The sequence below is a fragment of the Vulpes vulpes genome, chromosome 3, assembly GCF_048418805.1.
Source record: "Vulpes vulpes isolate BD-2025 chromosome 3, VulVul3, whole genome shotgun sequence".
NCBI classification, from domain to species: domain Eukaryota; kingdom Metazoa; phylum Chordata; class Mammalia; order Carnivora; family Canidae; genus Vulpes; species Vulpes vulpes.
Window position 1 is genome coordinate 89,702,594 of NC_132782.1, and position 17,511 is coordinate 89,720,104.

Consider the following 17,511-nt stretch of genomic DNA (forward strand, 5'->3'; position numbering starts at 1 on the left):
CTTCTGACCCTGTAGTGCCTGGTAGCCACACCCATAGCTTTGTGACAGACTCTCATTCCACAGACGGCATATCTTGTGGGTATAGCTTTGGTCATGTCCGCCATGACTCCTTCAGTGACAGAAGAGGCTGTGGCGCCTCACACACACTGCCCCGCATGGCCCTGTGCTTGGTCCTTAGGCCTTGAGCTCAAGGGAACCCCTGAGCTTATGTGCCGCACCTTGTGTTGGGACCATTCTTGACTGTGCCAGCTGCTGTTTCAGTCTCTCCAGGGTGTTGTCAGTGTTCTGCTGAGTTAGACAGGGGTCAGGTGGAGGCCCAGAGCTACTCAGAGAAGAGTACAGTGTGAGCTGCTTTGGATGCCCTGGAGCCTTTGTTTTGTCTTCTATAAGGTGGCAACAGTGGCAGCGGGGCTGTTCTGGATGTGAACCGAGGTGGCCAGTCTGGAGTAATATGAACACGATAAAGCATCAACCATGTGGGCACCTGCTGTTGCTTCTCTTTCCACTGCTGGTTGGAGGGAGGTGGGCACACTGACCTATGCTGAGCACCCCTACACTTTACCTCCTTTGCATAGTGACACTGCTGGCTAGCTGTTGACCCATTTTTGCAGGTGAAATGAAATTGTGCCAAATAAAAACAATTTATGTGATGTTACCTAGCCAGGCCTGGGCCGCAGCTTGAACCCAGATTGTGGTGTGTGCACATTGCCATGCCACATGGGCTGGGGAATTGGTGTAAGGAATGTGACTCTTCCCAGGTTGGTGACTCATCAGCTGCCAGCGTGGTCTCAGTGGCTATTGGTGTGCAGAATGGGGTCCCCTCCAGGGAGTGGCCTATGCTGACACATGTTCTTGATCCCCTAGGACCCCAGAAGACCTTTCCAGATTTGTTGTTGACCTGCAGCAGCGAGAGCTTGCCTTGCAGGACAGGAACAACGCCATCACTAGCAGGTAGGCTCAGTGGCCCTAGAGTGCATGGGGTAGGTCTGCTTTGGAAAGGTGGAGCCCAATGCATGTGTGTCCCCCGAGCTTGGCTTGGGGGTGATGACACTTCACTATTTCTTTCCTTGGCCTTGGCCTGAGTGAGTGGGAGCTGGGTTGATCTGGAGGGTACAGGTACCCCATGTTTCTGCCCCATGGCAGAGACTCTGCTGAGGCAGCATGTTGCTGTCATCCCAGCCATGTGCCAGGCCACCACTGCCTTATTTAAACAGTTGGGGTCCGTGAGGAGGATGTGTTTCTAGATCAGGAAACTGTTTTTTCCATGGCCCGGGCTCTGAATGACCCCTTGATGGTGTCGGACCCAGACCCCACAGGGAAGCGTCTGCGTGTCTGTGTGCATGTAGACCTGTGTGCTCAGGAAGACCCCCAGAGAGGAACAGAAGTCGGCTTGCCCTTGGCAGCAAGTAACAGGAAAACCTTCCCCCAGGGCTGCACAGGGAGGAAGGAGTCTCCTTCCCTGGCAGAAGGCCCAGAGACCAGCACTAAATGCTACCTCCCCAACCCCATAAGGCCAGTGGATGCTCTGTCGTGACACTCTGTTCTGACATGACCCCATAGGAGGAGGGCTTGCTCCCACGAGTGTATCCCACTCCAGACATCATTTACAAGTCCCAGGTCCCCAGGCTTCCTGTGCTTCTTCCCTGGTTGACTACAAATTCAGGACTTCCCTCAACATCCCCACCCGTTTGAGAATTTGCTAGAGTGACTCAGAATTCAGGCAAATGCTTTATGTACAATTACCAGTTTTACAAAGGCTGCAGTGAGAACAGCCAGATGGAGGAGATGCCTGGGGTGAGGAGTGGGGGCACAGAGCTTCCATGTCCTTTCTGGGCACACCCCCCCTGCTTTGGGGGGTTTTATGGAGTTTCCATGCTTGTTTAAGTCATTGGCTGTTGGTGATGAGCTGAGCCCCCACCTCGTGGTCCCCTACCTCCACAGGCAGTGATGGACCTGGAGGTCCCACCCCCCCAGGCACGTGATTGGTTGTTCTGGCCTCTCCTGTGGTCCCCTTGTTAGCTCAATGGGGGCTGTGAATGAAAGGGGCCTGTTATGAGTGATGAGGCACCCCTCTCACCCCAGAAGCCCAGGAGTCTTAGGAGCTCAGTGCCGGGAAAGGGGACAGAGACCAAATGCTTCTCCTTCAGGCTGTACCTGGGCTCATGGGTTGTCTGCCTCTTGTCCCTACTGCGTGAGTGGGCAGCTGCCCGGGCTCTGGGCAACATACCCGCAGGCACAAAGGACGAGCCTCTTTCTTGAGTGTTCTTTTTGGAACAAGGAAGCCTTTCCTGGGACCCCGCTGCCAGCAGACACCCCTCAAGCTTCGCTGGCCCAGGCAGGGTTGCATGCGTGCCGCAGAGCAGCTTCTGGAAGGATGGGAGTGCCCTAAGGCTGGGGCTGGCCCACTTCCTGCTGGGCTCTCAAGGGGTGGACAGCTGAGTGGGGTGGGACTCCTCCCCGAGTAAGCAGGTCTGTGAGGAGCCAACCTCAGCTTTCTGTGGACAGAGTGTCTTAAGGATTCATTAGTAGCCAGAAGGAAGGTTTTCTTATTTTGGGGGTTGATGTCACTTTGGATATTGGCTTTTAGAAGCATCTGGTTATGTTGGACATAATCACATCAATTTAGCTTAAAAACCTCAGACGATAAAGATTGCCTTTTGCTTTCAAAGCTACTGTCAGATGAAACGGGCATTAAAAGTGATTTGAAATTAAAGCTTTTACATTTTTCCAGATGATCTTCTTCACTTTACTTTGCATTTGAAACAGAATGAACCGTTTGAGGGAAGGAAACTTATCTTCATTTTTGTCAGGCCCCACCACGAGGTGGTAGGAAGGCTGGCTTCCATGCGTGGGGAAGCGGGGCAAGAGCAGCTCCATCTGTAGGGCCCCAGCAGCATGCTCATTCGTAGCTATGAGCGCGGACCTTCCCAGCTCTGTTCTGGGAGCAGCTATCCCCTATGGGGGAATCCACCATAAGCACCTTGTCTACCTCTTGGGACTCTTGAGTCCCTTCTGAGAGCAAGGGTGCATTTCCGGCATTCCGTGAGAGCGAGCTCTGTGCTGCACCCCTGTGCAGGAGGTGAAGTGGGTGCCGTATATGTCCCGCTTGGCCCACACATCTCCACCAGGGCAGACTGGCCTTCATAGTGTGGCGTGGCCCTTGAGGGGAGCCATAGCTGTCATCCCCCTTCCAGATGAGAGCTCAAGCTCAGAGAGGCTGGGACACTTAGGTGAGAAGGGAGGCCAGGCAGCTCCTACCATGCTCATTTGCGATGGGTGGTGGTGTCCAGGCCCCTGAGGAGGTGGCAGGGATCCTGTAATGCGAGGCCCTTCCTGACTAGCACAGGGGGGACTTGTGTGCCTGGTATCTATCATGCTGGCCAGCTGCCAGACAGCCACTGGTCCTGTGGGCAGGAATGTGACTTGGCCATTAGTTGCGGCCTTCTATATGGAGGACTGGGGGCCCTGGTAAGGTCAGGACAGCCAGCTTCATTCCTGCACATCTAAACAGGCAGCTGAGCACAAATTGAGGGCAGATGGGAAGAGGCACTGTGGCTAGAGGGCGAGAGCGACGGGTGGCTGGCCCAGGCACACAGAGGGCAGGCCTGAGGGTTCAAGAGGCATTCCTGCTCACACAGAGCATGTGAGTAAACTCCCCGAAGCTGTGACACCCAGGCCAGGGAGTAGGCCCTGAGATTTAGTCTCCAGGAATTTCTTCCGGTCTGTCCCTCGCCGGGTCCTTCTGTGGTGGCCTTCCACTCAGGTGCTCCGGCTCATACAGGGAAGGATTTGTGCTCTAGATGGTTCTGTGTCTCGCCTTGCTTGGGGAAAGTGAGGGGAGAGCAGACCTCTGAGCTGCAGGATGGCCACCCCCTGGAGTGGAGTTGAGGGTCCCCATACTGGAGCCCTTGATTTTGCACTGCTGTCAGCCATGATGTTTGTGCCCGCAGCCTGGAGGCTGCAAGGCCAGTGGTGGCTGGAGCTGCCTGAGGCAGGAACCTTCCAGGCTGCAGGGGGGCCTATTCTAAGGGTGAAGTGAGATGCAATCCATGCTGAATGTTCAGTAGTGCCCTGGAGACCTTGGTGGCAGGAAGTGTCTTTCTGAGAACTCTCTGTGCTGGGAGGCGGGAGGAGTTCTGCTTGGCAGTGTGGCAGCAGCAGTAGGGTATCCTTTTGCTCACGAGGTTTTGTGAGGCCTCAGGCCAGGCTCCCTGTCCTGGTCCCCTTTCGTGGCCATTGTTGGACAACTCCAGGGCATCATCATTCACTGTTGTGGCGGGGTTGGCAGTGCTTTCAGGCAGGAGCTTGATTATAGCACAGGGACCCTTGCCTTTTGTCATTGTCGCCACTGATTCTGTTTCATTCTTGGACGCTGGAGGCTGATACACTTACTCCCCCCCAGATGTGTGTGTGCTGAGGACACGGGGACTGTGAGGATCTGGTTGTGTCCTCTGTGCCCGTGCTCTGCATAGAATTCCCCTGACTCCACCGTGAGCCACCTTGGCCCTCACTGGGCCTCAGTGAGTGTCCCATGGTCTCCAGGGCCCAGTACTCAGTATGTATCCTTTGTACCACTTGCAGCTGTGTTCTAGAGACAGGCCGTGGATGGGAGGCTGCATTCCTTTGTGACCTGAACCCTGGCCACACTGGCACCTGTCAGGCTCCGACGAGTTCTGAGGGCATCTTGAACGAGAAGCAGGAGATGAGGGCAGGGCTTTGTGAGGCTGTACTATCTGGGGTGGCTGTGCTTTGCTGGAAATGAGGGCTCATATTAGGGAGTGGGTGACAGTGGAACAGGGCCCTGGGGTTTGGGTCCCTCACCCGTATGCATGGCGACAGTAGTGGTGATAGTGGGAGCATCTCCATGCTCAGTGCCTCACACACAGCGTCTCACCTGAAAATCTGTGGTGGGTGCTATCATCTCTCCTGTGTGGCAGAGCCCCTGGTTAGACAGCTGTGGAGTCGTCAGAATGGATTTGGATCCTGGTCTGTCCATTTCAGGGCGTTGTGTGGCTTACCTGAGAGTGGAGCCCATGCCTCTGCCAAGTGCTTGATGTGGCTGCAGAGGAGCCTCTTGTCACTCATTTCTCTGCTGCAGTGGAGATGCAGCTCCATCTGTGGGACGTAGGGCTGGCCTGCCATACTTGGTAAATACTTAAGGCAGAACCCGCTGTACAGGTGATCGGGAAAAAGCCAGTGACTGATGCAGGTATGGGGGAATTCTTCACATCTCTGTCTGCACCTCCTCAGCCCTCGAGAACTAGCCCTGCAGCACCTGCTATGCACGCTCCTGCTGCTGGGCCTGGGGCTTCAGGCAGCTGAGTCCCCAGGTCTCTGGGCTGCACCCAGAAGCACATCCTAGTTCTGGTTGCCCCATCACTGCAGTCAGTTGGAAGCATCACATTTGCCCCCTCTGGGCGAGAACTTGGTCTCCAGTTGTTGGGGATCACAAGCTCTGACATGCCTGGGGTCACAGTCTTGTTGTGGACTGCCTGGGGGTCTTCCCTTGCCACCACTGTGAGCATCCTGGGCCTTGACACCCCCTGGCAGCCTTCAGAGGAGGCCATTACTTGGTGAAGGGGACATGAATGAATGGTGGGAGGGGCAGTACTTGCCCCCACAGCCCGTCTCTGTCTCTGAGAGGTGGTGCCCTTGGCTGCGCATCTTCCAGGCAGCTAGCAGGTTGATAGGTTCTCTGTCATCCCCGAGGGGGAGTTAAGATCAACATCATGGGCATAATTCTTCATGTGACTCTTTTCCCGCAGCATTTAGGCTGTCCTCACAGACTGTCTGGAGTATGATTAGGCCTTGTCACCTTTGTCACCCTGTGTCTGTGTTAGTTATGGTGCTCTCAAGTTGTCCCAAGGCTATCAAGGCCGGTGATGGCCACAGAAGATTCATGATAACCAAGGACCGGTTCTCTGCGTGTCAGAGTATAGTTCACACTGTGCTTGGAGCACAGGCAGCTCTCTGGCTTCAGCTCAGGCAGGCCTGCCATGGAGTCGTTTTGTGTCCTTGGACAGTAGAATCAGCTTCTGCCGCACTTGTCAGGGCGAGGATGGTGATAACCATCAGAGGACTGCCAAACGCTAAGGAAGAAGGCTCCGTCGGTGGTGAGAGACCCATGCCTGGTGAGGGAACGGGACAGGAGAGGCGTTGGGGGTAGTAGCTAAGGGTGCGGTGGTGTGAGTCGTCTCCTGTATGTGGCCAGAGACGCCCAGAAAGGGCTGGACTTGGGGTTGGTGTGCAGGGCAGTGATGTCAGGTGAGAAGACAAGCCCGTGGCAGTTTGGTGAGAGCATGAAGAATGGCGACCATCTCTGTGTGTTGTCGGAGGGTGACTAGGACACAGCTTTGGACGTGAGATCAGAGAGAGGTTGGAGAGGCTGTAGAGAGTTGGAGATGTGAGAGCGCACAGCGTCTCCTGCAGACTCTGCCTCTAGCCTGTGGGTGACAGGGCAGCATGTGTGCAGTGCAGCAGTGCTGGGGTCCTGAGTGGCCTGGAGCCAACCCGACTCCATTGGTGCTCCCACTTGGAACTGCAGCATCTGTACCTGCGAGGCCTGAGCTCCCTGCTTGGGGCTTCTGCTCTAATACATCCAGGTCAGTGAGGCCGCTCTGCCCCATTTTGTTGAGAATGGCCTGGCCTGCTCCCTCTCTCATGCTGTGCCATAGGCTTCTTGGGGCAGGGACAGTGTGTTGTGTGTGGCCATGTCCCTGGGCCTAGCAGAGGACCTGGGTGAGGTGCTGCTCAGGGAGTGTGTGTTGGATGAAGGAATGATGAATGACCCGACTAGAGAGGCATAGTGACAGACTGCTGACCAGGTGAGCCCTACGGGGTGGGCGTCTGTCCCGAGCCAGTTACAGGGCCACCAGTGTGGTTCCGGGTGCCACCTGCTGGGCTGGCTGGAGCATGTCCACCCATGGGGAGGGCCTGGCTTCCTCTTGTCCATCGGTGCTCGGTCCACTGTGTGCCATACTCCACTCCCATCGGCTCCCAGGGGCTCAGTGATCACCTCGCTGGCCTTAATTGAGACCATCCTCATACCCATGGCCCCCTCCCCAGGTCTCATACTGGTCGTAGCCGTTACTATCTCTGCAGGAGTGGGTGCCATGGGTTTTCAGGGATGTGGACCAGGCCCCTTCTGGTCCGGCCAGCTCCTGGTGCTACTCAGTGTAAATGGGCTTTGGTGGGAAATGTTGAGCTAGCCTGTGTCTGAGAGCTTTGTCTTCATACATTTCTTGGTGACAGTCCATATGTTCCAAAGACATAGGCACATGGCTGTGAGCTTGGTGACTCCACAGGACCAGGACCCCTTCCTCAGGCTGGGCTCCATCAGCTGGTGCTGGTCACACTGCTCTCATGGCATGAGGCCTAGAGTCGTGCTTTGAGCATGCTATCCTGGCCATGGAGGCAGTGACACCTGTGTCGTCGTCTCTCTGGGATGGGGGATAAGATGACCCCCAGCAGACACACACATAGCATGTAGTGTCAGGGTCTCACATTTGTAGCTTTGTCCTTGCACCTTCCTCCATTTGTTGGAGGAAGTAATGAGACTTTGAGGAAGCTCCAACCTCTACAGAGCCTGGGAATTGATCACAATGACATTCATTCTTGTGCTGCCTGTGTCTCCCAGGGCCCTGAGGAATCCATGAGACAGTTTGTACTTGTGGCCACCTTCCTCAGCTAGTTGCTTTCATGCAGAGGTCAGAGTCCAAGCCCAGTCTCCTGCTGTAGGCTGTGCATCTGTCTGGGGTAGATGGGCCATATGTCTGGCATAAACTGCACCATCTATCTAGTTTAGGCCAGCCATCTGACTAGGGTAGATTGCACTGTCTGGTGTAGACTGGCTGTCTGATGTAGACTACACCATGTAGGGTAGACAGGGCGTCTGTCTAGCTTGGGTCAGCTGTCTGTCTCAGGTGGGCCACACAGTCTGTCTGGAGTAGACAACCATCAGCCTAGGGTAGACAGGCCACCTGACTGGCATAGACCGCACCATCTAGGGTAGACAGGCAATCTCTCTGGCTGCGGCTGGCCGGCCATCTGACAGGACTTCCTACAAAGGTGTTCTCCCATCTGTGCTGTTGAGTCCGAAAGCCACTGGCCACAGGTAACCATTGGGCACTTGAACCGTGGCCAGTGTGGGTGAAGAACCACACCTGTCGGAGCAGTGTGAAGAAGAAGAGGCGAGAACGACCCCCGGACCGGCCAAAGCCCGCGCGTGCTGCCGCATCCCTGCATCTAGCCGCTGTCCCGGCTAGTCCCGCTGCCGTCGCCACCATGCCCAAGAGAAAGACTGAAGGGGATGCTAAAGGAGATAAAGCCAAGGTGAAGGATGAGCCACAGAGAAGATCTGCAAGGTTATATGCTAAACCTGCTCCTCCAAAGCCAGAGCCCAAGCCTAAAAAGGCCCCTGCAAAGAATGGAGAGAAGGTACCCAAAGGGAAAAAGGGGAAAGCTGATGCTGGCAAGGATGGAAATAACCTTGCAGAAAATGGAGATGCCAAAACAGACCAGGCACAGAAAGCTGAAGGTGCTGGAGATGCCAAGTGAAGTGTGTGCATTTTTGATAACTGTGTACTTCTGGTGACTGTACAGTTTGAAATACTATTTTTTATCAAGTTTTATAAAAATGCAGAATTTTGTTTTACTTTTTTTTTTAAGCTATGTTGTTAGCACACGGAACACTTCATTGTTTTGGGGGAAGGGCATATGTCACTAATAGAATATCTCCGAAGCTGGATTGATAGCAAGAGGGAAAGACACCTTCGCCTTCTAGTTTTGAGAAACTTCCTCTTGGATCCCAGGAGGAGGGATTCCTTGATGTTGACACACATGAGCCACCTTGGTGGTGTGGAAAAACTAAAATTCATTTTTTTATGTCCTCTTCTCCCTCTCTGCCTTCAACATAGACTTGACTCCCTTTAACCCAGAGACCTATTGGAACCTGACCTCATGAAATGGTTCCCAGTATGTCAGGCAATCTGGACTTTACAGTGTCACCACTGAGATGGCGTCCCTCAAAAGAGTTCCTTTTTTTAGCTTGTGGATCTTCAGATTGATAATTCTGCCATTTTCATTTCATTTCCTGAAAGTCAGGGTCGGCTTGTGAAAAGTTGTTAAACAACATGCAACATGTGAACTGTCAACCCTCACTCTAAACTTTCCTTGTTCAGAGCATCACATGAAGACTTCATCGGGTTTTATAGTGGCTTTCTGATTTTGGTAGTCCATTGAAGAAGGGAGTTTGAAAGTTGTTGTATACTGTTAACGATCGTCTGCCCATGTCCTGCCTGAAATACCATGATTGTTTATGAAAAGTATCTTTAATAAAGCTGGATACAGTTTGGCTTGGGGAAAAAAAAAAAAAAAAAAGAACCACACCTGTCATGTGATGTTAAGTAATTGCGTGTGGTTGGTTACTGGCTTCCATGTGTGGCTGTATGGCCCTAGGCCAGTGCCCACAGTTCAGCTCTGCCACCTACTACCATGGTGACCAGTTCTTGAGGTGGGAGGGTGTCTCTTCTCCACTCTATCTTCCTCGTCTATACGTGGAACTGTCATAGCCATAGATAGTTTGGCCACTTGTGGGGTTGGTACAAGAGTTAGCTGAGATATTATACCTAAGTCCCTATTTCAGTTCCTCACTGATGCAGCTGTAAGTACATGACAGGTGATGTTATCATGTGCTCCTTTCATCCTGTTGTGATGATGACAGTCCTGGCACATAAGAACTCAACGACCTTCTGAGTGGCTCCCTGGCTCTGATCCTTAATGTGCTTCCTCTGCTGGGTCTCCTCTGTCACTTGCCTGTGTGGTCTGTGGTGTGGATAGCAAGCCTTCTGGGTGTGGCCTGGCTCCCTTTTCACTAGGCCGTGCCCCCAGGTGTCTGCAGCAGGGGCTCTGCTTCTGCTCCCACTTCCACCTCTTTGAGAGAAAGAGGACGCTCTGGGGCAGCCCTGGCTGGAGTTGGAAGGACACCATTCTGTGTGAATTCCCGGCCCCCTCTGACTCTGGCTGCTCTTCTGCTGTAGCACCCACATCTGATCTCCTGCTGCACTGGGAGCTGCTTGAGGTCCAGACCCTGTGCACTCACGCTTGTATTTTGTGTCCAGCACAGGCTGGCCCCCACTTGATGAGCGTTGCTTGGATGGGGAGTCATACTGGGTGCTGTGCTCTCGGGTGCTGCCCGGCTATTCCATTGCTGCGCCTCAGGTCTGTGTGTGCGGCCTGGGATGGGGACCCCTCTGTCAGCTGCCTACCTGGCAGAGTGTGCTTCTCTCCTCGACTCCACATAGTTCCTTACACCCCACATGTTTGTGAGTCCAAGACTCTCCCACCACTGGCCGCTGTTTGCTTCAGGTGACAAGGATTCGTGGTAGCATTTCCCATTCTCACTGTCTCTGCCACCCGCAGAGCTGTCCCTTGGCATCCGATTCCACCCATTCCTCCCTGTCTCTGCTATGTGGATCTCCTTCAGCCACGGGATACACCGCCCCTGCCTGTGTCCCTGCTGGCCCTGATACTTTGCTCAGGCCTTGGCTGAATTTGAATTTCCCTTGGCTTTGGCTGACTCCCACCTTAGGGAGGCTTCCCATTAGATTGCATGTCATGTAATTAAGTGAGTCTTCATCCTACACTTGCTTGTTGAACTTGTCCCTGGTGCAGGGACCGTGTCTCAGTTGGGGTCATTGCTGTGGTTCCGGCCAGAATGATCTGAAGTGTCCAGTGAGTGTTTGCGCCCCTGGAAGTGCATGGCTCCGGTGCTGCAGGTGTGCAGGCCTCACATCTTGACCTGTGCGTGGCTCTCTTGCCTTTCTCCATCTGCTGAAATGACAGATGATTATTTCGGCTCTGCCTGCACAGTGCACCCAGAATCCAAGTGGTGACCCTGTGGGCGCTGGCTGCATCACTGCCTCACCGTGAGGTTAGTCCTAGCAGCACTCCCTGCCCTGTGGGATCTGTCTGCAGGAGAGGCCTCTGGAGATGCCTGTCAGATCATGTCCCTAGGGTGGGTGTGGGCATAGAGAACCTTCTGGGGCATTTCATGTCACTCGCCAGAAGGGCCATGGTCTGTTGCTGTCCTTGGGGCCTTGCCTCACTCACTCATCCTTGTTATCATGGTGTCACCCCTCCCAGTGCCCAGGCCCTCACCTTCCTCACATTTCTCACCTCATGTGTCAGGAAGTCACATGGCTCAGCTATATTCTGGAACATTCCAGCTGTGCTCCCTGATGGACTTCTGCTACTGGTTTTCATGAGGGCATCTGTGTGTGTTCTGTGGGAGAGGCCCTCGGTAGTGTCTGTGTCCTTGTCCCTGCCAGGATTTGCAGGCAGATGGGGAATCTCTCACTGGCGACAGGGGAGCACGGACTGGGTGCCTCCACTTCTTCTCCTCCTCCTTGCAATTCCTTCATCAACCCTTCCCTCTCTGAATCCACATACTGTTGGAGGCAGTACATGGATGGAGACAGAGGCAGCAGCAGTGGATGAGTTGAATGAATGGGCACCTGGCTTACCTGCAGCGGGGCTGACACTGGTTCCCTGGCTCCTGGCACCCGATCTTGGCCGTGGTGTCAGGTCTTGCCGTGGTCTGCTCTGCTATGGCAGATTAATGGCTTAGAACCATTCATGCAAAGTCTGCTGGAGGATCTTCATTGCTACTTTGCCTTATGGTAAGTAGTGAGTCTTGTAATTCTCTTTAATGGCACCTGGGAAGGCTCTTCTGCTCCAGGTTTATGGCTGGTGCTCCAATGGAGACAGCCTGATGCCCTCAGTGCTGCTGTGACCCACAATGTACGCCTGTGCCAGTGGGCATCATCACTGAGATCGTGGCTCTGAAGAGCATCAAATGCTTTACTGTGGGCTTTATAAGCCTCGACGGAGTTCTGGATTGGGCAGGGCAAGGCAGTTTGGGGCAGAGAACCCAGGATAATAGGATGTGGGTGGAGGGGCTGGGGGTGTATCCACATACGTGTGTTCTCAGGCTGATGGAGAGGCTCTGAGAAGTAAAGAAGTGTTCATTCAGAGAGACACGAGGTTGCTTTCTGGCTACAGGGTGGATTGGGAATGTTTCTAAGGGCAAGGAACTTTTCAGTCAAATCTGGCCAGAATGGTGAAACACAACAAAGACAAACCGTGAGAACAGCATGTATGAGGGCTGAGGGCTGGGGCATCTACAGGGCGGGTGACTGCCTGCCTGGCCTACTACACAGGACCCTCATGTCTGTCCTGGGAAGACCTTGGCTGGGGTCCCCTCTGGCATCTGGCCTGCAGACTGTATTCAGGCACCAAGCCCAGTGTGGGCAGCCAAGGGGCTTCTGGCTGTGGGGAAGCTGCCCGTGGTTTCTGGGCCCTGCTTCTGTCTCTGATCACCCCTGCAGTCACCCACGGGCTGGCTCCCAGCAGGCTGGACCATCGGACATGTGTCTTCTAGGGTGCAGGAGTGCTTTGCTGCCCAAGTAGATTGATGACCCTGGAGGCAGGATCTGAGTCTTGACCCAAGTGGGTCAAAGCTTTCTGCATGGACTTCATTTCCTTTTTATCCAAACTGGGGGTCATGACAGTGCCTGTTTTCTAGGGTGGTGGTGATCCTGTGCACAGTGAGCACCACACAGCCAGCTGTCAGAGCTCAACATAGGCAGCCTTTCTCCCTTGTCCCAGCAGACAGCCCCTCCAGGACAGCCTCATGTCTGGCACACGCATGCTGACATGGGCCTGCCTAGAAGTCTGGGCCTCTTCTTCCCTCAGCCATGACATGTGGGCAGAGCTGTGGCCATTCCCAATGCTCTGTCACCTGAGCTGACATTAGGATGGGGCTTTCGAGGCAGTTGGGGTAGAGTAGGTGTGTCCACTGGGATTGCTGCCCTTCTACTCTGCAGGGTCTGACTGGTGTCTCCTGGCCATCTGCTCGGCCACCCCTCACTTTGGTCCTCAAACTTCCTCCCTCTTGCTTGGGACTTCTAGCAGGAAAAAGAGAACCTGGGAACTCCTGTGATGGTTGAGGTTGAACAGAGGGACCCCAGGCCTTCCCGCCATCTGGGCCTGCAGGCTGTTGGCACCTACCTGCAGTGCCCGTGTTCAGACGTGAGGTGGTGCCTGCAGCACTGGAAGCCTTCCTCCTGCTCAGCCCTCAGAGTCTCCTCCGTAGCCTCTCTAGCAAGAGTGCTGCTACCAAGCCTATAAATTCTGTGGCCAATTAGGGTGAGGGAAGGAGGAGGGGAGCCGGAGGGCTCGGTGCTGGAGGTGATGGGCCTCTTCATGGTTGCCTCCCTGGGCACTGGCATCTGCCTGCCTCTCCTTGAGCAGCAAGTTTGTGGTCTTCCCATCGTCTCCTGACTGGTGTTGTTGAAAGCCACAGGCTGGGCACCTGGAGGCCTTATGGGTGGGCACAGACCTTCTGATGCCTCTCTAGCTCAGCCCAGGATGTGTAGGGGTCGCCCTCATTGTCTGGACTGTAACTGCCTGGCTTCTCTCCCTGAGACCAAGCCCCTCTCTCCATCCAGGGTCCCAAGGGAAGTCTGGGCTTGTTGGCTGACATTGCTGGGTTTCCTGGCCACACCAGTCTGGCACAGGGTGAGTTCAGGCACAGGGGTGGGGCTGGGGGTGGTGTTGGGGGCCGAGTCTACGGCCTGGGTCTTGGGACGTGCCATTTAAAGACTATGGTTTGTGACAAGCTGGATGGCCGGACTGCACTTCGTTGTGAGAGAATGGTAGTTCTTATGGGCTGCGCAGAGAGTAGGTTAGGATGTGGACATGGTGATGTGTTGCTGTGGTAGGCGCCATCTGTGGGGTGAAGACCTCACTGGCTCCTCTGCCATGTGGCCTCCGTGGTGTGACCTCCGAGTAGTCACCCAGCTCAGCACATGTAAAGAATCACCCGTGACATATAAATGCAGGTTCTGGGCTAGCAGGTGCCACATCTTCATCCAGCTGCCAGGACCACAGTTTGAGTTGCAAGAACTCCCACTCTGCCCCAGTTCCTCATTCTGTCAACAGAAGGAGGCTTGGTCACTTATTTCCTCTCAGGACCTCCTAAGAAGGTCCCAGAAGTCCTGGGAGCTCCCTGGACAGAGGCTGGCAGAAGTTTCCGTAGGAAGACTGGCTTTGTCGTGTTGGGAGTCATCAGCCTTGTGCTTCTGGGGCCCTCACTTGTGGAAACACTCTGGTGTGCTGATACCTAGAGGGGGTGGGTGTGTGTGCATGTCACTGCAGGTCCTGCCCGCTCAGGTCTGCGGCCAATCTGCAGGCCCTTTGCTCCACATGCAGACCTGATGGCTCTGAGCCTGTGGATAGGCTGTGCTGGGCAAGTGCCTGCCCAGTTGGCCTGTTTTTGCAACCCTCTGCCTCTGACCCAAGAGGTGACCCTGCGCTTGGTGCTCTGGAGTCTGAGTGTACCTTCTCCGCCCTTGCGTAGTCTGTCCTGGCTGAGGGGGATCTCCAGGTCTCCAGGGCCCTTTAGTGTCCCCTGCCCCTGGAGGCTCTGCTGGCAAGGACACAGGGTGAGGCCCCATGATGCTGCAGGGGAGGGGGCGGCAGCATGGTGAGTGCGGCAGAGGGTGGGGAAGCAGCAGGTCAGGAAGAGCAGGACTCTGTAGTGGAGGCCAGCTGGTGAGGGCAGGGTGAGGGTGGGGCAGGGCTCCCGCTGCCCCTCAGGGCTGAGCCACCCCAACGTCTTGGTCCTCGCTCCTCAGCCTGCCATGGCAGCCGGCTCTCGTTGTCTCTTGTCAGCAGAGAAGATGCCATTAATACTTCACGCCCAGACTGTTTTCTTACGTGTTTTGCATTTCCATATTTAAAACATAATTTGCATATTCATGGTCTTTTAAATAAGTTTTTATTGTTCAGGGATGTGGAAGTGGATAAAATGTGAAACTCCTCCTTTTATTCAGGCACTGGAAGGAATTTTCATCCCCAAATGAAATCTGTTTCTGGGCGGTTTAGTTGCATAGCAGTTGCTGTAGGAAAATTAGCCTGGAAGCCAGGGTGTCCCGGAATTCAGGTGGCTGTGCCCTCCCATGGCCTGTTCCCCAGTGTGCAGCCAGGCCCAGGCATTGTCCTCTGTGTGTGTGTGGGGGGGGGGGGGGGGGCAGGCACCTGCCCTCTGCCTCCTGTCTCTCCCAACTGGGACCTTGCCTTCCTCTGGGGGCTGGGGACAAGGTCACTCATGTCCCTTCGGAGGCAGAACATAAGATCACCAAGGCTGGTTTGGGAAGGGGCTGAGCCCTTCCCTGTGGACTGGGCAGCCTGTCACTGTGGTACATGCACCAGCTTTGGACTCCCACTCTACTCGCTTGTGTGAGAGAAGGGCCCAGGCCATGGTGAGGCCGTAGTGGCGTTTCCTGCTCCACTGCTGCCAGCCTGGGACTTGGGCAGAGCTGCTCATCCTCTCCATGCCATCGTCCCCCCTGTGAAGAGGAACAGGCACCTGCCCTCTTCTCCCTTGGGGGTCACTGTTTCAGGGATGTGTCATGTACGGGTGGAAGACCTGCTGATATGTTCATTTCTTTGTATTTGGGCCCAGCTTCTAGGACATTTGGGTCAGGGGGAGCCGAGTAGACACTGAGCACTGGTAAGGAGCCGGGTACCTGGGATGCCCTGTGGCTTCAGGGTCTTGTGTGGAAGACATCTAGAGTCGAGTGGGTGCCTCGGGGCCCTTGAGGGCTTCAGAGCCCACAGAGATGTGGCTGCAGCCTCCTCCGCAGTTTGGTACGTTGCAGAGGAGCCAAACAAGGGCTCTTTTGAGTTAAAGTGCTAGAACTCCAATCTGGAAGCTCCTTGGAGCACCTGGGGAGACGGAAACCGAGCAGAGAGGTTTTGTTCGACTCTGACCTGGGTTGCTGATGGAACCAGGCCGGAACGCAGAGCTTCCTGGTCATTGGGCTCTTGATTTTTTTTTTTTAAACATGACATTTTCATCTCAGACAGGCTTTTATAAGTTGTGCATAAAGGCCTAGAACACGATGATAAATTTTCAAAGTTTTTGTGTAATTAGACGCACAGGGCAGAAACTCTCAACTCTCAGCAAAACCAGAAATGAGGTATTAACAGTCTATTGTTTGAATTGTCTGTAAGCGTTTCTGAGTGTGACTCTGAGACCGGGCATCACCTGCACTCCTCTGCTTAAGTGAGTCTCAGGGCTGCTGAGGATGGCAGTAACCTCAGACTGAGTGGCATGTCCTGGTATTGGGAGCACAGTGAGTGCCGGCAGCTGCCATCAGGGTGGCCCTCCCCCTCCAGGATTCACAGACACAGCGACAAAAGTGTGTGGCCCCTCAGGTGGGGGTATTTGATCTCCCCACACGGAGACCCTAGCACTGGCCCATACTGGAACAGCCTTGGCCTGGGGTCTCTGGAGGCTCTTCCCATCATAGCCTTGAAGGCTTCATCTGGTTTCTTCTTGTGCCTGGTGATGGTTCACACTGTGTGTCCTTCGTCCTGCTGGCTTCTGGTATTGTTTCAATACAGTTTCTCCTTGTGCTTTTGTTGTGGTTTCTTTGTGCTCAGGACTTGGTTTCTTGCTGGTGGCTGGTTCCTCTGGAGACCAGGGGGAGGCACAGAGTTGGGGCCAGGTTAGACTTTCAGGGCCACAAACCCTGTGGTTAAGGCCAAGGTCTGCATTGGTTGAGGACACCTTTGTTGGCAAGCCTCAACTACATACCTTGTGGGGGACCTTGTGGGGGAAGAGCTGATGGGTTATGCACCATGGGTGGAGGGAGTGGGTGACAGCCCTCAGCTCACACTTGGAGACCGTTATAAGTCATGCTGCTCAGTGGTGGAACCAACTCATGATGCTGCCCTCCCCATGACCAGGGCTCAGGCTCACAACCACTGTGTGGGGTATTGGTGGGGCACCGAGCCGTGTCACCTTCACCTCCAATCCTCCCCTTGTCCATGAGGGTCTGACTGTACGTTTGGGGATCTGGGCCTGATGAGAGAGGCTGGCTGTCTGGCCTGGGTCCAGGATCTGGGGCCTCTTACTGAACACTGAACCCAACATTCTAGGTGCTTCCGTTCCATCAATTTCTCCATCTGGACAGTCAGGCTGATGCTCCCTGCTTTGCAAGTTCATTGGAGAATTGAAAATAGGAATCGTTGACACTGTGTAGGTGCTCAGTGGGTGGCAGCCGTGGCTGTCTGGAGCAGGGTTTGTGGTCTCTGGGCCTTACGCTGGCTCTGCCCCAACTATGACAGAGGCTCAGTTTCAGCTCTCCTGAGGTGTCTCTGAGGGCCAGTGCTGAATAAGCATTGGCCTGTTGTGGTCTTTGCAGCCCTGACTCAGCCCTAGGGCTCGGCAATGTTGGGGTGGAGGGTGGAGACAGAGTGAGGCCCAGTGGGCCGACCCCCAGTGGCTTCCTTGTCTAGGATTTGACTTTATCCTAAGATGTGGGAAATGCGACTTTGCCATTCATGGCCCGGGCCCTCACTTCTCAGTGAAGTTTTTCTTCCATTTTGTCAATAAATCTTTATTTTTAACCTCTGCCTGCTGCAGTGCTTCTCTCCGTGGCC

General features: G+C 54.5%; 1 protein-coding gene and 1 pseudogene across 5 annotated transcripts in view; both read left to right on the forward strand.

The window, feature by feature from the left end:
* Positions 1-17,511, forward strand: part of MAD1L1 (mitotic arrest deficient 1 like 1) — a 345,798-nt gene that overhangs the window by 65,694 nt on the left and 262,593 nt on the right. For 3 of the 5 annotated variants that reach the window (XM_026011310.2, XM_072753319.1, XM_072753317.1), the window contains one exon: positions 865-951. The exons of 1 other annotated variant lie outside the window; for it this stretch is intronic. In XM_026011310.2, the coding sequence (XP_025867095.1) occupies positions 865-951 (87 nt within the window). Of the gene's footprint in view, positions 1-864; positions 952-13,508; positions 13,579-17,511 lie in introns of those variants that run through there. One more of the 5 variants, XM_072753320.1, reaches the window with a different exon arrangement.
* LOC112929303 (non-histone chromosomal protein HMG-17 pseudogene) lies at positions 8,269-8,653 on the forward strand (annotated as a pseudogene).